At 37.7% G+C, this 27,304-nt stretch overlaps 1 protein-coding gene across 1 annotated transcript in view; it reads left to right on the top strand.

The window, feature by feature from the left end:
• LOC139725099 (pregnancy zone protein-like) overlaps window positions 1-27,304 on the top strand; it is a 49,085-nt gene that overhangs the window by 8,802 nt on the left and 12,979 nt on the right. The window contains exons 6-21 of the mRNA XM_071636185.1: window positions 87-177; window positions 1,097-1,184; window positions 1,961-2,075; window positions 3,239-3,348; window positions 4,382-4,546; window positions 5,186-5,377; window positions 5,681-5,849; window positions 6,391-6,572; window positions 14,539-14,691; window positions 15,850-15,996; window positions 18,330-18,408; window positions 21,765-21,987; window positions 22,909-23,137; window positions 24,502-24,643; window positions 25,867-25,970; window positions 26,728-26,779. Of these exons, the coding sequence (XP_071492286.1) occupies window positions 87-177; window positions 1,097-1,184; window positions 1,961-2,075; window positions 3,239-3,348; window positions 4,382-4,546; window positions 5,186-5,377; window positions 5,681-5,849; window positions 6,391-6,572; window positions 14,539-14,691; window positions 15,850-15,996; window positions 18,330-18,408; window positions 21,765-21,987; window positions 22,909-23,137; window positions 24,502-24,643; window positions 25,867-25,970; window positions 26,728-26,779 (2,241 nt within the window). The remainder of the gene's footprint in view (window positions 1-86; window positions 178-1,096; window positions 1,185-1,960; window positions 2,076-3,238; window positions 3,349-4,381; window positions 4,547-5,185; window positions 5,378-5,680; window positions 5,850-6,390; window positions 6,573-14,538; window positions 14,692-15,849; window positions 15,997-18,329; window positions 18,409-21,764; window positions 21,988-22,908; window positions 23,138-24,501; window positions 24,644-25,866; window positions 25,971-26,727; window positions 26,780-27,304) is intronic.

Below are 27,304 nucleotides of genomic sequence, written 5' to 3'. Positions count from 1 at the left end.
ATCAAATCAAATCAAACCAAAATGTTGATCTGATCAAGCAACTATGTTTTACTAAGTTTGTCATCTCAATTCTCTGAATCACGTAGTTCTGCCAAAGTTTGAAGTGAAGGTGACCCCTAAAACAGGATACATCTTTGCCCCTGAGCCATCGCCTCTGCTGTTCACAGTATGTGCCATGTGAGTATTTCCTCAGTTCTCTTCATGATTGTCATGTCATGGAATGTGTCAATTAATTTACTTCCTATCGCCATGCGGTTGTGGATCATTTTGCAGATTTATTGCAGTTTTTTAGCCAATTTTGACATTGACTTGCACTCTCTTTCAGCTGATTGACAATCTTAAGTGATCAATAATGTTTGAAATACCTGTGCACAATTAATCTATTGGAATAGAAAACAAACAAACAAACAATTAAAGAAAGCTACTACATCTTGTACTTTGGATCAAAAGTTTATTGTCTAGTATTATATATATATATATATATATATATATATATATATATATATATATAATATATAATATATATATATATATATAATGCATATATAATTATATCCACAATTATATATACAATATATATATATATATATATATATATATATATATATGTATATAATTATATGGGCATAAATACAGAGTGGTTTAAGGATAAAACGCCTGTCTAGACCTGTGATCAGGGTCGTAGGTGAGAATACTGCCACAGTACAATGGGATCAGTGTAGACATATGTCCATGATTGTTATCATGGGTGCTACTGAAACACTAATTCTGTTTTTATATACGTCAATGTAGGGTAATTTGGCAAGGCAATCGGTTGCAAAAACCAAGACTTTCATCAATTTATATTGGTTAATTTACGTTCTGGAAATCATCCGAGGGACTCCTTTAATCATGCCAAAGCATTTTTTTTTTTTTTGTTATTAATCCTAAGCAACATGTTCTTAAATCTCCATAATTTTAAAGATCAATAATATATTTATAACATACACGTGTAGCATGCATGATAACAGACATATTTTGACGTGTATGAATATCGTTAACATTCAGTCGAACTGCGGTTGAAATAAGTGTTAATGCATTTTCTTTGGACTAACAGGTACACCTATGGACAGCCCGTGAGAGGTAGTATTGAAGCGACAATCTTGCTGGGACATCACTGGCTATCTACCACGACTCTAGAAAGGGTAAGTTTGGGTATTGGATCTCTAAGATAACTGGATCAGCAGAAAAGAACTGTGAGCATTTTATGAAGTATTTTGTCATACATTTTGTGTGACAAACTGTTATTAGTTGCTGGAATCCTTGCGTCTGATTGGCTGATAGCAAATTTGCCTTACAAATTGCAAAAGCAGCTCTTCTCCGTACGACCTGTGCTATCTCTCTCTCTCTTTCCTGTAATTATATTCTTCCCCCTTGTCTTTTTCCTCGCTTCCTCTCTCATTCTTTCTTTCTTTCTGTATCTCTCCCTTTATATCTATGTCTCCCCCTCTCTTTCTGTCTCTAAATCTGTCCGTCTTCACTTTCTGCCTGGATAAGAGGATAAAGTGTCACAAATTTCATGAGTTTGTCAGTATTTAAACCTGTGCTTTTCTGCTGAATTCTATTAGTCTTGCATGACGTAAAAGCATTGGTTTGGTGGGATTACAAAATAACAGTCGGTGTATGGATTCCTCCTTGAACCTTCCTTGACATCTTACCCATAAAAGTGTAATCATAATCACACTAAGAAAAAGAAGGTATTACTATCGTATTGTTGTGCATCAGAGTTTCTTATGCACGTTACTTGTAAATAAAACAAAGCATGCAAATACGACATATGATTACGTTTACTAACTTTTTGTCACTTTTGAAACTTGTGTAGCTGCTACCCTCAATGAAAGTCTGATCAATAATATGTAATGTGTGTGGACAAGGCAATTTCTGAAATATTTCGAAACATTAACTCGATCCCTCTTAACAGATTATTTTAGAGGCAGATACGTCTGGATGTGCTGAATTTAATTATACATTTGGCCGCGGAACGTTGAGAGGGAAGGAAATTAAAGTGGTCTCAAACTTTACGGAGGTAGGAACAGGTAAGATGTTGTGGATAAAGAATCGGCAATGAACATAATTAAACAATAACAAGTCAGAAAGGCATATTTTTCAAAGTGGAATTTATCCTAAATAAATATATATCTTCACACCTACACACACACACACACACACACACACACACATAAACACACACAGCTTTTAATTATTGAAACAGTTCATGTGGAAAGAAATGAAATTGTACTTTGACTTCATAAACATAAACACACACAGCTTTTAATTATTGAAACAATTCATGTGGAAAGAAATGAAATGGTACTTTGACTTCATAATTTCTATAAGACCTAGTTTGTGACAAGAATGAAGTATCTATTGAAGTTGATACATACACACATCTTACCATTTATGTGTTTATGTGTATTTTTATTTGTTATATATATATATATATATATATATATATGAAGAAAGACAACATCTGACTTGTGAAGATGTAATTATCTTATTAAATAGCATTTTTAATAACATTGGTTATGAGTTCTTAGTGCCTTTTTTAAAGTCATAGAAGCAATGGACCTGTGATGTGGCATCAGAGCTCATTATTGCTCTCGATTGTAGTACATACAGAATTAAAGCACGATCAAGTTAAAGTTGCGTAATCGTGCAGAGGGAAATTTAGAAAACATGATCAAAGGGGACACAAAACCCTTACCTGGAATAATGAGTCGCACCTATAATCCATGCCAAAATAAAAACAGATGCAAACAGACAAATAAGCATTCACTGCGGCATGAAGAAAAAAAAATCAGAACAATTGCACAAAAATGGACATGTCGTGCTGTTTGAGTTGATAGGTCCATAAGTAGGAACAACAAGGCACATAACTGTGTCTATATTAGCTCAAACATTATATGGGGACGAAGCCACAGCTAGAAGATTGTTTGAAAGCAAAGAAAACTTCTATAGGAACAAAGAAAAAAAGTCTTACACGGTGAAGAAAAAAAAAACTTATATGTATGAATCATTAAGCATTTTAGTGATGTGGCCATGTACAGGCCTAAAGGCATCAGCGAAGTTTACCAAATTTATATTGCAGAGATCCCTTAGCAAGTCGTACCGGTTATTTTGTATTTTATTTTTGGCTGAATATTATTCTGACCACAATTTTTGCGTATATATGCTTATGTTTGTCTCCCTGTGAATTTAGGAGTGTGGATGCAATCACAAACCGTATCCATTCCCCTCAGCCATGTGCATTATAAAGTAAAGATCCAGGGACCAGATTTCTTCAAACCAGGATTACCCTACAGGGGGCAGGTAAGGAATCTCTTTAGTACTAACTGGTACCTTCATTTCTTTCTTCCAATATTTTATTTTATGTCTTTGAAATTGCTCATTTGTTGTCATTGTTGTTGGATAGATTTGCTGTTGGTTATGGGAATAACAGGCATTATACATATGGTTTACTTTTACCAAAATGTTATAGAAATGTTTCTTCAACAAATGCTTGTGTTATGATGTATTTCATTCATATACAACCAGATGAGCCTAATGACAAAATTATTTCATCCTTATTGGAATTATTGAAGTAGAGAGAAGACTTGAGCTTTTTATTGATAAACAGCGTGCCCTTTTGACATTTGAATTACAGATCTTAACGTCTGCAGCATTTCACATTCTTTTCTACACTGCTGTCCTCACAAAAAGTTGGGATTCTCAGTTGGTTTTAGAATAAGAAGCAAAGCAATTTGTGAAAAATGACGTAAAAGCGTTTATCCTTCCGAGTGACTCGTCAGATGTAATTATAAGAGTCATCATGTTTCAGTATACATTTGTATTATATCCACAACTTAAAAGTAATCCGTTACAGTTGGCAATATATCTGAGCAGGGTTTCATAGCACTAAAGCACTAATATTGCCTCGTATTTTTGATGCCTATTTCCCATTACTTTATACCTCATTAAAAGTCAGTTAATGACACACTTTTACTGTTTTGTTATTGCTTTTTATCATTCGTTTGCAATGACAGCAGAAAAAAAGAGCAAACGCAAAATTATGAATTGAAAATAGCATTATCGTAAGGGAGTTAATCAAGAACACACTGTTTTCTGGCCCTATTCTCGTGACCAGCATGTGAACAGGGCTCTGTATGTCTACTATCTAAATTCATTTTTATCTTGATTCAATAATTAACATGCAAGATTACAGGATAAACATTAAAGTTTGCAAATACATAAATTGACCATTCTTCAGGATGTAATGATTGACGCATTTTGGTTTAAAGCTTGACATAGGAATAACTGTAATGGAAGTTATGTCACGTGATAATTTCTCTTATCTTTAAAAAAGGTCGTTCTGTCATACCCCGATGGCACCCCAGTTCCGGGTATTGCAGTTCGTGTACAAATAGAGGAGACGAGAAGGCACATCTCAGTTGTCACTCAAACTAACGGCATTGGACGATTCGAGATTAAAGGACCTTCTGACCCACTAATAGTAACCCTGACGTTAAGGGTAATGACCTCTTTCCATAATTCATATAGCGGTATGCATCCCCACCCACATAACGCACCTACACAGTAATACATGCACACACGCACGCACACACACACACACACACACACACGTATTGATATGTATAGAGTATAGTGCAATTCAAATCTCGTTAAGAATTGAAATTGACTGACAGATTGCTTTTGGTAACGTGAGTGATGAATTCTGTGTACATGATATGATTTATAATGTGTGTATGTGTGTGTGTGGGGGGGGGGGGGGGGTAAAACAAATCCATCTTCCTTGAATAGCTGTTCTTATTTTCCCAAATGGAGGAAACAATCTTAGTATTCCATGTAGATATACAAGACTGCAGCAGTCGAAGAAGTTATGATGTTGTTTGTTGTTTGCTCATCTCTAGCTGAAATTGATTTTACATGATCTTTATTTATTTATTCATTAAATGTATTTTTCATTTTGGAAAAGGGGGTTTGGTATTGTTCCTATAGAAATGCCTTATTTTGTATGTCTTCTGTGAAGATTCAAGGGAGAATTAAGGTTAAGATATAAGTAGCATACCAACGCTTAAACTGCCAGACCATGTGTTACAAGATAGTTATGCAGTCACTCGGTTCCATTCATTCCTTTGTGCATTCCCAGGCTACTGACGCAGAAGGTGGCAGTTTTTCGATCCCAACGAAATCAGTGAACGCATGGTATTCGACGAGTGGTTCTTTTCTTGATGTTGGAACTTTCGATCAAACAGTCATCAGTGGTCAAGATGTGAATGTCAACCTTACATTTACAAGGCCTACCTCTGAGACAACCTCCAGTATTAAGTTTTTCTACCGGGTTAGTATCCAATCTCTCATTTTTATTCTGTCGTTGACTCTTAGCAGTCATTCCACCATTCATTGCATTGCTTGTGTAATTCAGTAGGACTGATTGTGGTAGCGATCGTTTTGTATACAAATGTGCAAACAACAGAAGATGTGCACTTAGTCTTAATACACCGCAAGAATTTAACCCATGTTTAGGCTAAACCTTTGAGAGCAATGGAAGAGGGGCTCTGTTTCAGAAATTAATGTGGGAAATTTGAAAACATTAATGTTGACACCTCTGAAGGATCGAATTATTTTGGTTGTTCTGCTGCAGGTTTTGTCACGAGGACGTGTCGTCTCCAGCGGGCAAGAGACATGGACAAATCCGAATGTGATAAATCCACCTGTAGAGATCCACGAGGAAATACAGAGGGAGGTATCAGCCGCAGGCAGAGAAAAAAGATCTTCTCCTCCATATTTTGGCGGGCGTCTGAGAACAACAGGTATGGTCTGCTGGTAGATGATATTATTACAGAGTTTTCCCACAAACTTCATGCTGGTGATTTTTTTTTTCTTTTTTTTTTGTACAAGGCAGGATGTTCCTTCACATTGCAATAAATTGTAGAGCCATCGCCCTTTGGATATCTTATGACCACAGACCGGTGTAGTGGTGCTTTCCCTGTTTTTTTTTTTTTTTAATGATCTGATTTCGTTAAGCGATATCACTAGATAAAATAAACTTTTTCCTCTTTTTTTTTTTGGGGGGGGGGGGTTCAATTATATTGGCCTGCATTCTTTTTCTTTGCCTGTTTGTTTTGTTTTTGTTTTTGTTAGTGTGTGTGTTCTTTTCCTTTTTTTTTTTCTGAGAGAGGTCATTAATCTTTGTCTCAAAATGATCTGTACCCGAAACATCGATCAATCGATCGATCTTTTTGGGTGAAAGTTTGTATGACCGCTGTTTTGCGTACTCTCAGTGTGAATTTTCATGTGATGTTGCAAAACAACAAAAGGTAAATGTTATATTCATTAATTGATCAATTTCAGAAGTCAGAGCGCCCGTACTTCTACCCTACCCTTCATTGATCGTCGAGAACTTGGTATTTTCCTTCACTGCCACGGCTGAGATGTCTCCATTAGCTCGTCTTCTTGTCTTTTACATCCGAGGAGACGGTGAAGTAGTCAGCGCCAATGGAGAAATCAAAATAGCTCCTGCATTTCAGAACAAGGTTGGTGTCAACATGCCAGCACGCTATAGCTTTTTAGTCAGTCAAAAATAGATAATAATATCTCCTTCATTCTAAAAACCTTCAATATAACGGATTGTGACAATGCTTGCTACTATGCGTAAACGAACTTGAGAAATTCAGCTGGAAAGGTTTTAACCAGGGAAGTCGAACAGGCATCATCTTCGAATAGGCACTTTAATTCAATGGATGAACACCGTTATGCCTCAATAAAATGAGACACTAAATGCATCGAAACATTGATTCCGATCAAATTCGATATTTCCCCCCTTTTTTAGTCAATTCCCATAATCTGCAGTTTCTGTGGCTGTTAGTGTATAACAGGTCTTTCGAAGAGTGAGGGTAGAAGCAGTGGCGGATCTACGGGGGAGGGGGGTCGGGGGTTAACCCCCCCCCCCCCCCGGCCATCCTTTAGCTGCCAAGTAAAAGTTTATGCGTATGAAAACGCCATCATGTCCAGACTTAATCCAGAGTTAATAAGCAAACACAATGATAACTCTGGATATTACTGTGTATTAAAATGTTAACCTATCCACAAAGACGTTATCATGGACTGCTTCTTATGGTCTCCATTGCGTTAGTAGATGCCAGGAAAACATCACTTACAGGGGTTCAAGTAGGTACGCGGCTCACAAACATCGCTGCTTAGCGGGGCGAAAAATTATAAGAAACTAACAATATACATTTATATAGTTATCAATGGACACTTACGTCTACTTATGAGTAAATTCAGTGTATAGATGGTAGCCTCGCGTCCTCGAGTGTGCCCCTTGAAACATACCATGAGTAAACCTTACCTTTTTTCTTTTTCCTGTATGCTTTCTAGTAATATAAGAATAATTTGTATTGCTCGAACAATGTGATCACGTTTAAGCTTTTCATGAATACATTTCATCCTCCCCTCCCCCTGCCGCTGGTTCGCTTTGCTCCCTCGCCGATCTTCTCACACCCTGGTCACATAACGTACCCCCGTATGTTCTAATCATACTCATTCGCGCTGTTTGTTTGTTTTTTTTTTCCACTGTGATTTTATTCCCTAGAAATATGCTTTAGATGCTCTATAAACGGGTCTAGGAACACTACCCCCTGGAAAACCACTCTCCGGATAACAACCACCCGGATAATTACCCCCCAGGACAATTCCCCCCTAGGGCAACTACCCCCCGGACAACTACCCTCCAAGGGCAATTACCCTCCAGGGTAATTACCCCCTAGGACAACTACCCCCCGGACAACTACCCTCCTAGGGCAATCACCCCCCAGGGCAATTCCCCTTAGGAAAACTACCCCCTGGATAACTACCCCTCGGATAACTACCCCTGATGGATAACTACCCCCTCGGATAACTACCCCCTGGATAACTACCCCCCTGAAAACTACCCCCTGGGTAACTACCCCCCGGAGAACTACCCCCTGGATAACTACCCCCCGGATAATTACCCCTCGGATAATAACCCTCCGGATAATTACCCCCCCCCCCCCCCGATAATTACCCCCGGATAATCACCCCGGATAAATACCCTTCGGATAAGTACACCCCTCCCCCCCCCCCAGATAATTACCACCATAATAATTATCCCCAGGTTAATTACCCCCTCCTCCGATAACTAGACCCCAGATAACTTCCACCCGATAACTACCCCCTCCGATAACTTCCCATGGATGATTACTCCGGATAAGTAAGCCTACAACTCCCCCTCCCCTATAAGTATCAAGACGAAAATTACCACCAGGACAGTGCACCACGCCAATTACCCCCTGGGTAACTACCTCCCAGGTCATTGCCCCCACCCCCCCCCCCCCCAATCTTACTTTTAATAAAAAGAATATAATTACTACAGGAAACGAAATTCTTTGTATTATTTGCCAGGAATCACGGAGATGCCATACTGATACATCATCTTATGAAAACAACATCTTAAGGATTTACGATTTGTATCGTTTGCATTTAGGACGATTTATGTACAAGCTTAATTTCTCCCTGGAAGATAATAAACGGAAAGATGTTAACTCCGCAAATGCCATGGATCGTCAGCAGCACACCAGGGATCACCAGTGTTTCGGCCATTTAAGTGCTGCACACCTCCCCCTGGCTGGCCGGTGCTGCGTTGGGATCCCCTTGACAGCACCCCCATGGCATTTGTATTTTGACTCTATGTTCATAAAAAAACGAAGCTGTCCCTTCATATCCTACCCGGTAATCCAGTAAATGTGAATGCCTTTAGCCAAAACTATTTTCGCTAAATCTGTATTTTCTTTTACTGTTCCGAAATTTCGGATTTCTCTTGATAGTATAGTTTAAAAGAAGTTTGAAATTTGAATGCCTATACCATTGAACTAAAGACATTTTGAAGAAATGTTACACTTCAGAATGAGTTATACTTTTTGCAATATTTTTTTTTAAACCACAATCGTCTATCGTTTACCACAACTCCATGTAACACTTCTTTATTTTGAGGAGCTTATACAGTGGCGTATCTAGGGGGGGGGGGGCAAGGGGGGCACGTGCACCGGGCGCCACTCCTTGGGGGCGCAAAAAAAAAACGAAGAAGAAGAAAAAAAAAAGAAAAAAAAAAGAAAAGAAGAAGAAGGAGAAGAAACTCACCTGAAAGGGGGGGGGAGAAGAATGGTGGGGGGGGGGGGGGGGCAGAAAACCAAATCAAAAAAAGATAAAAACAAAACATAACGATGACTCGGACAAAATGACAATGTTTATTGTGTTCACACAAGAATTCCGTGTTATGTAAGCTGAAATACAATTTTCGGCTCGCTCGCTGCGCTTGCTCTCTAAATTTTATATAGAAGAAGAAGGTAAGAACAAAATGTGATGATGAAGCGGACAAAATGACAATGTCTATTATGTTCACACATGTCATTTTATATCTAGCAGACAAAATGTTTCACTGAGCAGCGGCTGCAATTTCTTTCGTTCTGAAGCGATCGCCAATTGGATCAAAAGAAGGCGCCAACGGTTCCGAACATACGGGGGGGGGGGGGGGGGGGGGGGGCGCCAAAAAAATCAAACAAGATAAGAACAAAACGTAATGATGACGTGGAAATATACACATTTCGGCTCACTCGCTCGTACTAATTTAGAGTATTTCTTCAAGCCCTCAGTTTGTTGGTAAAAATCGTTATCTATAAGGCCGTCACTATATCTTGATTAGAATTGTAAGATTTGATAAGCAAAAAATGACAAGAGTTCCATGTTTTGTAAGCTGAAATACAAAAATTTTCGGCTCGCTCGCTGCGCTCGCTCGCCAAAATTTATCAAAACAAAAAGGAGATAAGAACAAAACGTGATGATGATGACGCGGAAATATACAAATTTCGGCTCACTCGCTCGTACTAATTTAGAGTATTTCTTCAATTCCTTAGTTTGTTGGTAAAAATCGTTATCTATAAGGCCGTCACTATACATTGTATCTTGATTAGAATTGTAAGATTTGATAAGCAAAAAATGACAAGAGTTCCATGTTTTGTAAGCTGAAATACAAAAATTTTCGGCTCACTCGCTGCGCTCGCTCGCCAAAATTTATCAAAACAAAAAGGAGATAAGAACAAAACGTGATGATGACGCGGAAATATACAAATTTCGGCTCACTCGCTCGTACTAATTCAGAGTATTTTTTCAAGTCTTCAGTTTGTTAGTAAAAATCGTTATCTATAAGGCCGTCACTATACATTGTATTTTGATTAGAATTGTAAGATTTGATAAGCAAAACATGACAATTAATAGTTCCATGTTTTGTAAGCTGAATTACAAAAATTTTCGGCTCGCTCGCTGCGCTCGCTCGCCAAAATTTATCAAAATTAAAAAGGAGATAAGAACAAAACGTGATGATGACGCGGAAATAAACAAATTTCGGCTCACTCGCGCGTACATGGGGGGGGGGGGGGCATTTCATGAAGCAATTTGTCATATATTTCGTCTGACAAACTGTTAAAAGCTACTGAAATCCTTGCTTCTGATTGGCTGAAAGCAAATTTTGTCCGACAAGTTGTCGGACAAAATGCTTCATGAAATGCCCCTCTGGTTTAGAATATTTTTAAAGTACACAGTTTGTTGGTATAGATAAATCGTTATCTATAAGGCCGTCACTATCTTGATTAGAATTGTACGATTTGATAAGCAAAAAATGACAAGAATTCCATGTTTTGTCAGCTGAAATACACAAATTTTCGGCTCGCTCGCTGCGCTCGCTCGCCAAAATTTATCAAAATTCATTACATTTAAATCACCCTCAAAAAGACCCCTTTTGAGGGCTTGAAAAACATATCATGTGGACTTTGCTTAAAGTCTCTACCGGGATGGGGTTGGGGTTGAACACTAGTCTTTTTCAGAAATTAGGGGCGCAATTTTCGAGCTTGCCCCGGGCGCCGTTTTCCCTAGATACGCCACTGAGCTTATATCTCATGCCTCACGTGCCCTGGTTTTAACTCATCATCTTCCTCTTCCCTCTCGCTTTTCTCTGTCCACCGTGAAGGTAGTCTATTCCTGTCGTTCATAACTTTTATTATCGAATTAACGAACCTTTGGAATAACGCCAAAATGTGCTTAATAACAAACCCTTTTTCATTTCCCAACTAACGGACATTTAGTTGTATCAGAATCTGTGTGTTTTGTATTAAAGGACTTCGGGACAATGAAACAAACCTTATCTGAATTCACATTACTGTATTACAATAACACAAGTTCCCCTCGGAAACTGTGCGTGATACATGGTCGGGAGTGAACATTCAATGATGCGTTCGCTCATGCAGAGACGCTTTAAAAATGCTTGTTCCGCTACGCATTTTCGAATGCGATTCGCATTTCGTTATAACAGAGCACATTTCTTTTGTTTTTCTTTGTCAGTGGCGCTCAGAAAAGACTTCGTGATAACGAAAATTTTGCTATAATCGTCTTCGTTATAAGCGAATTTTGTACCATAGACTTTAATGGCGATAATTTTGGGACCAGAAGTTTTGCTTCGTTATAACGAAATTTCGTTATAACCGTGTTCGTTGTAACAGGAGTGCACTGTATCTTTATTTGTGTACTTCGTCTCTGTCTTAATTTGCTTTCTTTGCATTGTTTCATCAATTTTGTAACTATTTCACTGTTGTACCGTTAACGCTCATTTCAGAATTGCCCTACTGCATTATATTAACAACTAGTATATCAAGGATGTGGGAAGAGATTGTCACCTCTTTGGTATGATCACCGCAGAGCATTACCTCCCTTGACAATTACTCCTTATCAAAATTAGGCTCCAAACAATCACCCCTCTTACAATAACTCTCCCCCAGAAAATTACGTCTCTCATTGTTATTTTCGAACAACGTTTGGTATTTGAATGGAAAAAAAAAAAAACAACAACAACATTTTTTTCATATCGTCTGGTTTTGGTCGAGACCTAACTTCAGGTTTTAAACATCTTTTGGGTGAGATAATTAGAAACCCCTTACGAAGTATTAAAGAGCATGTTATTCCAAGAAGGATTCAAGTTTTTGTGAAAAAAAAAATACTCTTGAAATGGCCGGGATAAAACAGAGCAGCCCTATAATGTAAAAAGGATTCTGTCAACTACAATTCTCTTTAGATCTATTCAAAAAGAGGGTGCAGGACAAAAGACTTCGTTAACAACTAGGGGTGTTTTGTAAAAAAAAAAAAAAAAAAAAGAAATACCGTTAAACTCGTAATATTTTACTCTTTCTAATGAGACTAACTTATATTTGAACTGGATTTCCTCTTAAAGTGTCGAGAAAATTTCATTTGAAAACTAGCACAATTCTACTTGTATGTAAAACAAGCTGTAATTTTACTCTTATGACGATTAGGGCACCGTTTGATAAGAGTTGCCAGTTATGACATCTTGTTAGTCTCTAATAATTTCAATAAAACCATGGGTTCTGCTTGATTGATAACCTCGTGTCACTGACTTGTTACCATGGACGTGCTTTGATCGACCTACGACGATTGGTAATTGTGTGGAACTGACAGCTTGTCAGGACTGATAACTTTCATAAAACCGTGCCAGGATCCTATCAGAAATTATGGCTTTATATCGAAGGGTCCCTCGCTAATGTTAAGGGAATATGAATTGCAGTGAAATCAACTCTCCTTTTCTTCAATGTTTATCGTCTAATGTGTTATAACGGTAGAAAATGACAAGCCAAAAAAGTGATGACAGTGTAAGAGAAAGGCGCATCTTCTGATATGGTGTTATGAACTTATGGAAAAATTACAACGGGTGGTAACTTTCGGGGGCGGGGAGGGAGGGTTGTCCAGTAGGTAAGTATCAGGAGGGGGCGGGGGGGGGGGGGGGTTCGGGGTATGGGTATGGGGGGAGGGGGGGTAGTAATCCGGGTGGTAGTTATCCTGGGGGTAGTTATGTGTTGGCTCAGTGAGTAGAGCGGCTGCCCTCACAATCGGGAGGTCGTGGGTTCAAACCCCGGCCGCGTCATACCAAAAGACGTTAAAAGATGGGAGTTGCTGCCACCTTGTTTGCCGTTCAACAGTTGAAAAGGTTAGAGCAACGTCGATCTGGCGCTGCTCAGTGGCTGCCGGGCCCACGATCAATTGGGCAAAATGAATTTCCATTCTTGGACAATAAAATTTGGAGTTTATATCCAAAACAATTATTACTATTATTATTATTATTATTATTATTATTATTATTATTATCATTATTATTAATCATCCCGGTGGTAGTTATCCTGGGGGTAGTTATCCGGGGGGTAGCTATCCGGGTGGAAGTAATCCTGGGGGTAGTTATCCGGGGGGTAGTTACCCAGGGGGTAGTTCTCGGGAGGGGGGGGGGGGGGGTAAATGTCCTAGGGGAAATTGCCCTTGGGGGTAGTTGCCCTAGGAGGGTAGATGACCGGGTGGTAGTTGTCCTAGGGGGTAATGGCCCTGGAGGGTGATTGCCCTAGGAGGGTAGTTGTCCGGGGGGTAGTTGCCCTAAGGGGGAATAGACCTGGGGGGTAATTATCCGGGTGGTAGTTATCCGGAGGGTAGTTGCCCAGGGGGTAAGTGCCCGGATACGTCTATAAACGCGACTTTTGTACTCTGTTTTTACAAGAAGTCCCTACCCTGGGATGGGGGTATCCCCCTTCCCTCGCCGAGGATCTCACACCATCACATGAAAAATAATGTGCCCACGCCTAGATCCCCCCCCCCCCCCCCACAAAAAAGAAGAAGAAGAAGAAGAAGAAGAAGAAGAAGAAGAAGTGTTCCGGCGCGCTTAATGGGGCTGCATTCCCCCTTAGCCCCCCCCCCCCCCCACACACACACACACAGAAAAAAAAATAGAGAAAAACATAAGACATGCAAGTATGCTTGCACTTCCCTCCCTCGCAATACCCAGCTCAGCCCCTGACCCCCCTTGGAAAAAAGCTAGATCCTCCCCTGAGAAGTGGTTACATCGTAACCCCATGTTTAACAAAAATCGCCAAACAGCTTCGCTGCATGGATTTGCAATTTCTGAGAGAAAAATCTCTAACCTTGAAAAATGCACTCCATCTACACATTGTTGATTTGAGATATGAGTATATAAATACTTATAGAAATATTATGTGATTAAAGTTCATTAAAATGATAACAAAATCTGAAATACTCTTAATCATAATTTCGAGAAAGATTATTGCCATGTGACAAATAATGTGTCTCTATAAATGTTAGGACAAAATTGTGATTATGGATCAATTTGCGCTCAAATCGTTTTTTTTTTTTCAATCAAGTGCAGTTCGTATGATACACATGTACGTACATGATAGTGATGTATAGTGATTGTTCAAAACAGTAAAAAGCGTTTTAGTGGCATTACATCAGACACAAAATTCATTCAAATATACAAACAGACAAAATTAAACAGTATGTGATGAAATATTATTATATGAGATCATGAATGTGTCGTTAACAATGCAATGTTCACGAGCGAATCATTTTTAAATCTTCCGGCAGGTGTCCGTAGAGTTTGATGAGGGCCGAGAGGTTCGACCAGGGCAACCAGCTTCTGTACGTGTGTCTGCCCAACCGTCCTCACTTTGTGCTGTTGGTGTAGTGGACAAAAGTGTGCATATCATGGCGGGCGACAACCAACTCACAAAAGACAAGGTATACAATTACAAGCAGAAACCGAATCCATTCTCTCATTATCTTCCTGCGTGGTGAAGAATACTTTAGGAGGAGAGTAGCCTTAAATGAAACATGACAATTTTAAAGAAAATTTAGCAAACATCAATTTTAGTTCCCAAATCCCAGTGTTACGATTACGGTGCAAATTGAATTAGGTCGTGATGTCTTTATCTCACGAATATGTTATTTGCTAAGACATGAAACTCCGATAAGTTTCTAAGTTTCGTGAGCTGAATGAAGAAGAAGTGTTTCAACAGTAGTATGTGACCCTATACATTAAAAAAAAAGATACAAAACGGACAAACAAACAATCAAACAGAAAGTCGCCAAAAAGGCAGACTCTAAGCTTTCAAATGATGTATAACTCAATTCAGAAAGAATGCACACACTTTGGAAAATGTGAACCTAGAAAAGAGGCTCTGAAGTACAGGGTCTATTCACGCGCTTAATCTTCAACAAGCTGTGCTGGCTGTGCGATGTTGGAACAAGCAACAGGATGTTAACCACTGGAGCAACAACAGTGAAGAGATTATCAGATTTAGCTGAAATTGAGCCTCACTCTATTAACACACTCCTTTCATGTTAAATGCCAACTTTCAAATAACTAGCATTATTTCGAAAGGTATTATAGTTATAACTGTAAGAATGTGCAAAGGACTGACAAGAAATGAAAAGGGGTCTTAGAATACCTGATCTCACTGCTCTAAAAAAAGTGTAGAAAAATCCATCAAAACAGACTTTCCCATTCACTTTATGATACCCAACTCTAGTATAGTGTAGAAGAAGAAAAAGCTCTTTCAGAAAATATGAAAAACTTGAAATTGACTTTGTTGACCGGTTTCACTTCTTTTGAGTCCTCATGTCAAATCAAGGGGTTCGACTTTATGTTGGTTTTGTGATGCACGGTCACATTATGATGTTTGGTTTATTTCCATAGTGGCAGACATGTTGACTTTTAAATGTTTGCAGTGTTGACATTGATATGTGAACTGTGAGATCTGTTCATCAAATTTTCATTATGTGGTTTTGATTAATATTATAAATTGTGAAAACACTTGTGAAAAACAGATGATTATGGACCATGATGGAGTCCTGAAATATATGTTTGACACGATTCTGCCATTTATCGGTTTGCAGGTATTTACCCCAGTCAACTCCTTCAATGATGTCCCGTTCAGAAGATCAGAGTCATGTCCACGGACTGAGGAGATCGTGCTCCCACCAAACTCAAATGCAAGGACAAGGTGGTATAGTAAGCACGTCGACAGTTCGGCGAGTTTTGGGGTAAGTTTACCATCATCACAAGGCAATGTCAAGCACTTATACAGGTCACAAGTCAGTGCATATATTTCGTCGGCAAAATATCCTCAGCACGCGTCATCGTACACAAGTAAGAGGTCCGTTGCGCCATGGCAGACCTTACTTTGTATGCTGCTTACAAAACCCTCATTGTTTTGTTTATAAGATCTCTGAGACCATGGCATCATAAAGAGCCAACATGATGTCAGACACATTTTAACACAAAATGAGTATTTATCACAGAACTGACTCGTTGTATTTATTATAGTAAAAAAAAAACTGCCCTAAGAGATGATGCGAGGAAGGAATATCAAAGGGATCGTAGAGTTTTGGTTGAGACCTAATTTTAGTATTCTAACATAATTTTTTGTGTGAGATAATGAGAAACTTCTTATGAAATATGAAAAGCATGTAATTCCATGAGGAATTCAACGTTTATTTGATGGAAATTGGTCTTGAAATGGCTGAGATATCCAAAACAGAGCGATTCTAATAAAGTGTTGGACCCACCTTTTATTACGATCGCTTTGTTTTTGGATGTTTCAGTCATTCTAACCTGATTTTCATCAAATAAACTTTGAATTCCTCTTAAAATGGTATGAAGTGTATCATATTCTTAAGTGTTTTCATGGTAGCGCGCAAAAAGTTAAAAGCCCAATTCTCATCTCCACCAATGCTGTACCATCCTTTTAAGCTGTACAGATGCAGCAAAATAATAAAAACAAGGAAGTATGGTACAATGATATCATCTGTCCTCCTACAGCTTGGATTGGAAGAACATTCTAAGGGCATGATAGACTGTTTTATACAATATTCTAGTTTTGTCTCGAAGAAAATATGGTCAGACGCCCTATTGGCATTCATATTCTGATACAGTCCTACGTGATGCAATGTGCATTCCGTTTAAGCCTTTATTGTCCCCACCGAACGAGTTCGAGCAGGGGACTATGAAACGGGCTCCGTACGTGTGTGTGTCCGTGTGTCCGTCCGTCCGTCCGTCCGTGTGTCCGTGTGTCCGTCCGTGTGTGCGTCCGTGTGTGATCAAAATCTTCAATTTGCTACTTCTCTGTCATTTATGAGCCAATTTTGATTCTGTTTGCTCTATATGATAGCACTACATGGGAGCTTTGAAACTTCTACACAGAATTTCAGTCGTGACCTTTGACCTTGACCTTTGACCTATATTGTACATTTTGCTACAAAATGCTACTCCTTCGCCATTTCTAACCCGATTTCGATTCCGTTTGCTTTATGTGATGGCACTAGGTGAGGGCTTCAAAACTTATTCACAGAATTTTGACCTTTGACTTCTTTGACCTTTGACCTTGATTTTTGACCTGTATTGTACATTTTGCTACAAAATGCTACTCCGCCATTTCTAACCCGATTTTGATTCCGTTTGCTTTATGTGATGGCACTAGGTGAGGGCTTCAAAACTTCTACACAGAATTTTGACCTTTGACTTCTTTGACCTTTGACCTTGATTTTTGACCTATATTGTACATTGGCTACAAAATGCTACTCTTCGCCATTTCTAACCCGATTTCGATTCTGTTTCCTTTATGTGATGGCACTAGGTGAGGGCTTCAAAACTTCTACACAGAATTTTGACCTTTGACTTCTTTGACCTTTGACCTTGATTTTTTACCTATATTGTACATTTTGCTACTAAATGCTACTTCCGGCGGGGACATATATTACGCACCACGTAATTTCTACTTTTCCTTGTTTCTAATAATATCTAGGTTCGAAGCAAGGTTTTATATTGTATTATGATTAAAAAAAAAAAAAGCTTTTTGCTATTCAAAAAGGGGGTTCAAACTGTTTTTCTCATCATCATGTTTTAGATATCTGGGATTGCTCTAAAGGGAAAAAGGGCATTGCTAAACTTTTCTATCCTTCCTTCGCTGTGTAATGTGTAATCACCAGAGTTTATCATTGTAGATACTGTTACCTGCACAGTTCTATATACAGGCAAATCGATCACATAAAATTCTATTAGGTGCCTGGTCTGACAGCATCATTTTTCTGGAACGAAATCTGACAGATTAAGAGTGATTGGGATGGTATATTGAATTAATAATCTGGGATTCAAAATTTGAAAGAAGAAACAAGATTGTCTCCCAGGAACAAATGCTCATGCCTTTAAACTCTCACTGGAGAGCAGGAGCACCGTGGCAAATTCCAGAAGATTCTTCAGAACGATGATTTTTTTTTTCTTTCTTGTAATTCCTGTTCTGATCCAGGAGTTTGAGTAGTGATGTATCAAGATTTGTTTTTCTCATGGTGAATTTGAAATCGCTATGTATTTCCTTCAGATGGCTGGAGTTGACGTCATGTCCGACTTTGAGCTAGAGACAAGACCATGCTGGGTAACCATTACAAGATACATACCTTGTAAGTAAACTCAAGTTTCGTTCTTTTTTTTTCTCAGATGTTGTTTTTATTTGTCATTTTATCGCTGCTATGCATTTAAAGGACAAGTTCACCTTCATAAACATAAGGATTGAGAGAATGTAGCAATATTAGTAGAACACATCATTGAAAGTTTGAGGAAAATCAGACAATCCGTTCAAAAGTTATGAATTTTTGAAGTTTTTTTGCAGTAACCGCTGGATGAGAAGACTACTGCAGTGTATGAATAACTGAGATGTCACATGCGTACAACAATATAAGGAAAATATAAAGAGAATTTCACAAAATTCCATCTTTTGAAAAAAGTACACATTCCCCTGACTCGTTACCGACAAATGTTATGGGTAATATTATTCCCCCTGCCTTTAGAAAGAGGCAAGTCAAGTGCTCTTTTATTATGCGAGAAAAGTGAAAATATGTTGAATTTTCTTTTACATTTTCTTTATACTGTTGTACGCATATGACTCACAAGCTTTAGTAGTCTCCTCATCCAGCGGTTCCAACACAAAAATTTTAAAAATTAATAACTTTTGCATCGATTGTCCAATTTTCCTCAAACTTTCACTGATGTGTTCTACTAATATTGTTGCATTCTCTCAATCCTTATGTGTATGAAGGTGAACTTGTCCTTTAAACACCAATGACTTTGCTGCAAATCACTCAAGCTATTCAAAGGTCCTGTTTACCTTTGAGAACAGTGATTTCAAAATGCATATGAGTAGGTCGGTTGTACCACAAGACATCCCATATACAATAATGAGACGATAAAGCCTAAAATGTAAGAAGATATCTGTATTTTTCCTAGTAAAACATATCTGTACTACGGTTTAGTCTGGAAACATTTTTATCACAACTATTGTTCACATTTTGCAAATTTAACAATACTTGATATTGATTTTACCAATTCAAATTTTTACAGTGGGTGTTTCTATCCTTAACTCACATTTTAGAACTATTTTAAAGCACTAGCTCTGTTTTTCTTTTTTGCAAATGGTAAATTATGTCTTTCAGATTAATAACAAGTTACAGAAAATAAAAACAGTAAATATCGAAGAAAATGATAAATCGAACACTTTACAACTGTAAAAAGAAACTATTGATACATTACCTTCATAGTTATTCTACACTTAATATAAGAAAATACAATCAATGTAAAATTATAGCATAGACCACCTCCTCTTTATTCAGTCGCCATTGTCTAACGAAATGGTTATACGGCTTAGACATAGATAATTAGGTGATAAGTTGTAGAGATATCACCATCTTTTTTATAGGTTCCTGTCATATGAATGATTACATTGGATATTGTTATTATTATTATTATTGTGATTATCATTATTATTATTATTATCATTATATATTTGGCAATCCAACAAACAATACAAGCGGACATAGACTACATACAGAAATCGTATTACATGATATAAAGATTGTTTTGATTCCAGGTGCATTCCGCTGGTTGCCAGGGGAGGAAAAGGCAAACTTATCACTAAGGCTCGAGACCTTCCTCCCCGACCAATGCATGCGCCCAGAATCAGCTATATCAATGTAATACAGTTACAAACATTATCAAATAATACATTATTACACAAAAAGGGCTGAATTCAAATACAAATACATGTACAACTAATACAATCACTGAATATGGCCGATGCCCCACCATGACCTGATAGTGTTTGCTCATCCAGCATAACTAGTGATTATTAAATTAAATTAAATTAAATTCATTTTATTTCCGTACTTCTCATTTATGGACATTATAACAAAAATCAAACAAGTTCTTTCACTTTGTAAACTATGTGCAAAACACAACAATATACATGGTGATAACACAGTTATTATATGTAATAGCTGGTCAAATTCGAAATCGAGATGGGGTTGATCAAAGAAAAGTATGACGGGACCTAAATGAAAGCAAGCTTGTTTGGCTGTAAGCCCCGAGTAATCAGTGTTTGTGAAAAAGAAACGGAGAACGGATAGTAGATAATACCAGATGATGTAAGGGAGCCAAATAAGGAAAAAAAAAACTAAAATGTGAACTATTACTGTCACCGAGCTATCATTGTTTTCAGGAGTACAACATGATTTGCATAATCATAAAGCCTACATTGGTATATACACTATAAACTGTTGTTCCATTAAAGCTATCGCCAGGATATGATCAGTAAGACACAAGAAGTAACATGTACAGCTATCAAACCATTTGGTGCCCGCCGTCAAGCTCTGTATAGAAAGTTAGAGAGAGAAAGAGGGAAAGAGGAAGAGAGGGAAGCGAAGTAGAATGTGGACTTGATCATGATGAATTCGGAGAGCCTGACAGCAAGACCCAAAATGGATGAAATACTGATTGAACTAGAGTGTTCAGGAAGCCAATAATTTTTCACTTTATGTAGTATCTAATGTGGCAAACTGGAATTAACTTTAAAAATTGGCTGTTTGATAAGGTCATTGTATCACTTTGATTCTTTGTTTTTAAACCCTAATCCCACCAGGTTTTTTGAGGGACTTGAAACCATAGGGGGGGGGGGGGGCCCCCCCCCCAAAACATGCTTTTTGCCCCCCCCCCCCCCCCCCTCCCCCCTTCAGATCTCGGTCGTGGACCGCGCGATCCTCGCGAAAATTCACACTAAGGTAGAGGCCAATATGATCTACAAGACTGAACAGTTAGATTTTCCAAATTTTAAGTTATGTTTTTTATATCAATTGATTTATGCTAATTTATGAAAAAATATTTGATTTTGCCTATAAATAAGAAAATAAAGCTCCACGACTTCTAATTTTTAGTGAACATATTCTTTTCAATATCCTCAAGAATAATTTTGAAGCAAAAATTTGACTTCATACTTATTTCTTATGTATTTTATTGTTTATTTCATTTCTCATACATTTCTCTTTTTTTTACTGTTTGATTTTTTTTTCGTCAAAATTTACCGCAAAAACCTCATTTACATTGGATCTGTACACAAAATCATATTTTTGAGCAATTTTTGGGTCGAGGAAGTTTTTTTAAAGGGGCGTGGCTTCAAGACGGTATGCCCGGGAGCGACGAATTTGATCTCAACAGTTGCGCGATACTTACAAGAAAAAAGTCCTAAAATGTCCTGGGGAGAGCATCAGGCGTTGCGGAATAATGAAGCAAAACGTCGGGGGGGGGGGGGGGGGGGGCATCCCCCGTTGAATAGGGTTAACTGACCATACGAGGTTCAGGTATCACTACGATTTGTTGCCCTGATTGCATGAGTTCTAGGTATCACTGACATTTTTACTGACATAATTTATATAAGGTCGAGATATCACTGACATTTTTTTGTGTTTTCCTAACCATGTCTTTGTCACAGGTCATTTTCCTGATCCGTGTTGGGTAAATCCGGTGTTTATGAGCCCTAACCTCCGCGGGATACCTGGCCCACGTCCAGGTGGCTTTGTATTGGATTCAGAGCCAGTGGCTATGATGTTCATACCAGAGAGGGTTGAATTGGAACCTGCAGATGAAGCCCGACCCTTGGCAGAATTGAGAAATTACTTTCCGGAAACATGGCTGTGGAAGTTATCAAGAATAGGGTTAGTGATTCTCCTCCAGCAGAATTGTCTCTGATATTAATTTTTTCCAATACTCCTGGACTCTATTCTTTAGTTCATACTTCTCATTTCTGTCATTGTATCTAACATGTGCTTCGCTTTCGATTTCTTCTATCTCCTGGACTTTCTTTGTGCATGCATTGTACTTTGTATTATCTGCCATTGCACAGTGTATCTGATTTTAATAATTTATACCTCACTCAGGTGATCACGCCGCTCTCTGTAGTTTTTCTATCTTTATATTCTTCCCTACTTCATAAATTGTCATTGTTTCAAATGTAAATGTCAAGTAAGGAATCATTTCATATCAGCATCAGGGAATAATACCACACAAGCAATGCGTTTTTGTAGATTACTCATATTTCACATTGTCTTAATTTTTTTAACTGCGGTACATGTCAATTTACAATGCATTCTTTTTCTGTTTATGGTTCATTTGTTGCAACGTGGAATATGGAACAGTAAAACAAACCAAAAAAACAAAAACAACAAACAAAAAAGTACACACAGAGGATCAATCCTCTATTGAGAGAGCTATACTATTCGTCAATGATTTTCTGTTTAACATTTTGCTCATTGTTCAAGCCCCTAGGTACTACACACTCATTATCTGCGTAGCTCTGAAGACAATTTTCTGTTACACATCCCAACATGCAAGGCAAGACCAAGAGTTTGCGTGCGCAACTCCCATGACTGTGGAATGAATTATAATAGAAGTCATGATATCCGTTTATAACTGCAGCAGGCTTCAAATCAAGACTTTAGATGGCGTTCTTGATCCTATTCCGTTAATCATTGACAAGCTGCATAACATCAGCTTTTGAAATGCAGAATGAAATTGTATACATAGTTCAATATGCTCTTTATAAATTGATATTGACCTCACTTTGTTGTTTTGTTTAGGGCAAGTGGTCAACAGGTTACCAGTGAAGAAATTCCACACACCATAACGGACTGGGTGGCCAGTGCCTTCTGTCTGTCACCCACTCACGGAGTGGGCGTGGCTGACTCAACGTCCATCCGAGCCTTCCAGCCGTTCTTCCTCTCCTACACACTCCCTTACTCCGTCCTCCGGGGAGAAAAAGTTCCTGTCAAAGTATCAGTCTTCAACTATCTCACTGGTTGCCTCACTGTGAGTTTTATATTGCACTCCTTGACACCATGAATCCATTAATGTACTGAAAGGGAAGGGAGGGGGTAAGTCTTGGATGGCCATACCCATTGTCTATCCCCACCCCCACCATCCCTCCACCCCCCCCCCCAAAAAAAAAAAAAAAGAGAGATGTGGGCTAAAACAAATCAATTCTCCATTTGCGACTGTCAGTCATTTTAATAGCAATAAATTGCCGTGCTTCTTAACATATATCTGATTTTTTTCGATCCAAACTGGCCAAATTGTAGATCACCAAGCTTGCTCAGGCATATAGTGTCCCTCAGTATATAAATAGATATCAAGACTAGATCCATTCAGTTGTGACTCTGCATCACAGAACCAACAAAAACTTGCCAGAATTTTGTGTGTTTTTTATTTTTATTTATTCATTTTTTATAGTAATTTTCTGCAAGAGCAGGCTTGAAGCTTTAAACAAAAATGAAGTATAAATCAATTAGAAAGGACTCTCCTAACCTAAAATGAATGCTCCTGACTAAATATCATTATTACTATGTATATTGAAAAAAGAGCATACAATCTGGAAAAGTGCATACTGAGAAAAGAGGCTATAAGGTATTAGGTCTATTCAAACGCCTGATCATGCCAGGTCGTGCTTGATGTGTAATATAAGACAAAGGAAGGATGTTCTATAAAAAAATCTATAAATAGAAACAACAGCAGGGAAGAGAATAATTATAATCTATTGTATTAGCATGCTCTATAAGGCAATTCTATTCATTACTAATATCAGTTTTAAAGACGATATGATTATTCTTTCAGAAGTTATCAGAGTTCGAAGTGAAGAGTGTGAAATTATTTGGGTCTGGAGAACATTCCTTATCCCACTATTCTGCAAGCAAAAGTAATCTAGAAAACTGCTAAAAAAACAAAAGTGTCTATCAGTTTTATATCCCGAACTTTAGATTAGTTTAGAAGAAATGCTTTTTCTGAAAATTGATTATAATTATACAAAACTCAAAATTGACTATATTGATCCGTTTCACCCACTTGGAGTCCTCATGTTAAATCAGGGAATGAGACACTTTGTTAGTTTTGTGATGCATAGGCACATATTCAGTTTCCACACATTTATGCTGTTCCGCGAATGAAACACAGTAAAATTGAACAATATCCCATGAACGACGTTTAGAACAATTCACCGGAACTCTGATACCAATAATAATTATTTTTGAGGGTGAATGTCGGTATTGGTCTAGGCTTTTTCTACACGTTGTGGTACTTACCTTTCTAAAAACCATCTCTATCTATCGGCCCAGACGAAGTGTCTTTAAAAATGTTGAAATCAAACAACATATCTTTCCTCATTTCTCTGCGTTCACCAGGTGGAATTGTCCATGACTGAAAGTACTAGCTTTTCTATTGAGACTGGACCCGAATCTCCTGTCATTGAGGTGTGTGGAAGTACCAGTAGAACTGTGGAATATGAACTTATCTTCAGTGAGCTTGGAGATATCCCTATCAGAGGTGAGGAGATTAAGAGACCAATGTCATTTCTCTCACACATTTTTCCGGGTATTTTTACCTATCTAGTTTCTGCTAGGGCGAGGCGCGCCGTGCAGCTGAGGGTTTATGACGTAACAAAGGCTTCTATATTGGGAAATCGGGAGACTTTCAGCACACAATGCTATAAGTACTTTGAAAGAAGCAGCATCATCTCATCTGAAGTTATTAGAGTTGAAATAGAAGAACATGTGAACAAATGAAAGGGGACTCTATAAGATATTCCTTATCATACTAATTTACCCCCCCCCCAAAAAAAAAGAGTTTGAGAAAAACTGCTGAAACACGATTTCCTGTCCTTTTCATGATACCAACATTGAACATAATGTAGAAAAAAAGACTTGCTCTTTCAGAAAATATGAAAAACTCAAAATTGCCTATGTTGACAAATTTCCGGTTATTTCAGTCCTCACACAAAATCAGTGCATGTGACGTTTTGTTGGTTTTGTGATGCATGGTCACATTTGTACAAAAAGAAAAGAAAAAATGAAACACATGAGTTTATAAGCACTTCATTTATAATCGATTCTTAAATTCTTTACAATAATATATTTGTTGTACACAAGAATTTTTTTTCGATACTCTTTCATTTGAATATAGAGATAAAAATGTAAATGTACATATACGCCAAAAAGCTTAAAGAGCTGAAAGTCCCTTAAATAATTCACGACTTTCTTGTCTTATTTCAATACTGTTTGCTTTTAACAAGTAATACATTTTTATTCTGCTATTGGACTTATTTACTTTAAGAGTATCTATAAACTCATTCATCAGTTTATCACCATAATAAAGCAAGAAGACGCATTCAGAGAAACATCCTCACAAGATTGGAATAGATCAATAAATATTGTTTTTTTAATGTAACTATGTACTTATAGTCTTGTGGCATCCATTTATTCTTTTCTTTATAGAATGAAAAAAAGATGTGATTATGTTAACATGTGAATCAGATTCATAGGGAAATGTATTACAATCAGATTTTTTTTTTTACAACTTGGAGCTTATTGGATAGCACGGTGTGCGTTATTCTTGTCTCTACGAAGCTACCTATTAAAAAAAAAAGGGTATGTGGCAAACGTCTCTGCAAATTATTTTTAGAAGTGTGGTTGTTAGAATATGGTGGCAAATCGAACAATTCATGTGATTAGGAGGTTTGAAATGCGTTTCTCATTACTTTTTGTTTACAGTTGATGCTGTCGCAAACCGTGTTGCTGATGGTAACGGAGACATTGCTCCAGGTAATTACACTTTCCCTGCTGCTGATGCCCTTGAAGACACCATTCTTGTGGAGGTAAGTGATTTCATGGGTTCATACCTTAACATACTGTAACGCAGCTCGTAGTGATCATACAAAACATTGGAATACCTTTGATGTATAAGGATTACTGTCTTTTTCAAGTTTTGATTAGTTTTATTTTGAGATTTCCTTTCCAGTAAAAACACTTAATCCATCATTATTTATGTAAAATAGGATTTCTTTTTAGAAACAAAATCATTTTAGTAATACCTTACAATAAACTCTTTCAGTGAGAAATTGAGTAATAAATCAGGCAGTTGAAATGAGACGTATTCCAAAATATGCTGAATCTATTTCTAGTGTTGTGTTAAAGTATGCCAGTCCAAGAAAATCATTAGTCTATCCGATCCCAGTGTGCGTACTTGACTTGCCAGCTTTTTACATGTGCAGCTTCCTAGATTACCTACAAGATTATTACCTTGATTTTTTTTTTTTTTGCCGTGAACCTATTTCATTTCTATGCCTCTAAATTCTTTGACCACATGGAATCTTTGACTTTCAAAACACAAATGAAATACGCGTAAAGGGCTGGCTCAAAATGACAAGTTTATTGAAGTTAAACAGTATTAAGTTGAAAAATACTAATATTTTCGACTGTCATCAGTTGGTTATAAAAATCAGGATAGAAAATGACGTAAAAATATGCATTCCATTAGTGCAAATGCATAAGGTTGTCTTCATTAATTCTTTGAACTAAAGCAAGTGAATATGATTATTATATCCTAATACTTCTTTCTTTTGTATTTGAAAGCCTGAAGGGGCAGAAAGAGAGGAAACTTTCAGCGAAATGATATGCCCAGATGGTAAGAAATTTGAAATGGCTTGATATTCCTAGGGTTAAAAAATACCATAAATAATTCATCTTTAATATATATTTTTTCAGACGTGGATAACAGGTAGTGGTGTGTGTGTGTTTGTGTATGTCTGCTTTTGTATCTGTGTGTTTTAGGCTGATGGTGTATCATTATGATCAACCCGCACTTATCCAATAGTTTATCTATCTATTCCCTTATCTGTGTATTTTTTATTAGTTTGTTTATTTCCTTGTCTACCAAAATATTTTATTGAACTGAAAGTGTTGTTAAAGTGCCTTTAACGCAAGTGTAAGTGTAGGGCTTGGATGTGATAGGCCTTCTTACAATCTAACTGTGTCTTTTTTTTTCTTCTTCTTCTGAGCAATCCCAGTTAAGCATGACAACCGAAATGAGTAGAATGAATGAATAGTATTAGAAAGGGTTTGTGGATGATAGTTACCGAGGCCACTGAAGTGTAACGCAGCCAGTTCAAATTTGCCAGATTATAATTATTATATATAATAGTGCATGAGG

Source organism: Diadema antillarum, unplaced genomic scaffold (genome assembly GCF_040938485.1).
Source record: "Diadema antillarum isolate AM-2024a unplaced genomic scaffold, OU_Dant_1.0 seq00000015_RagTag, whole genome shotgun sequence".
Taxonomy (NCBI): domain Eukaryota; kingdom Metazoa; phylum Echinodermata; class Echinoidea; order Diadematoida; family Diadematidae; genus Diadema; species Diadema antillarum.
This window is presented reverse-complemented; position numbering and strand designations above follow the sequence as displayed.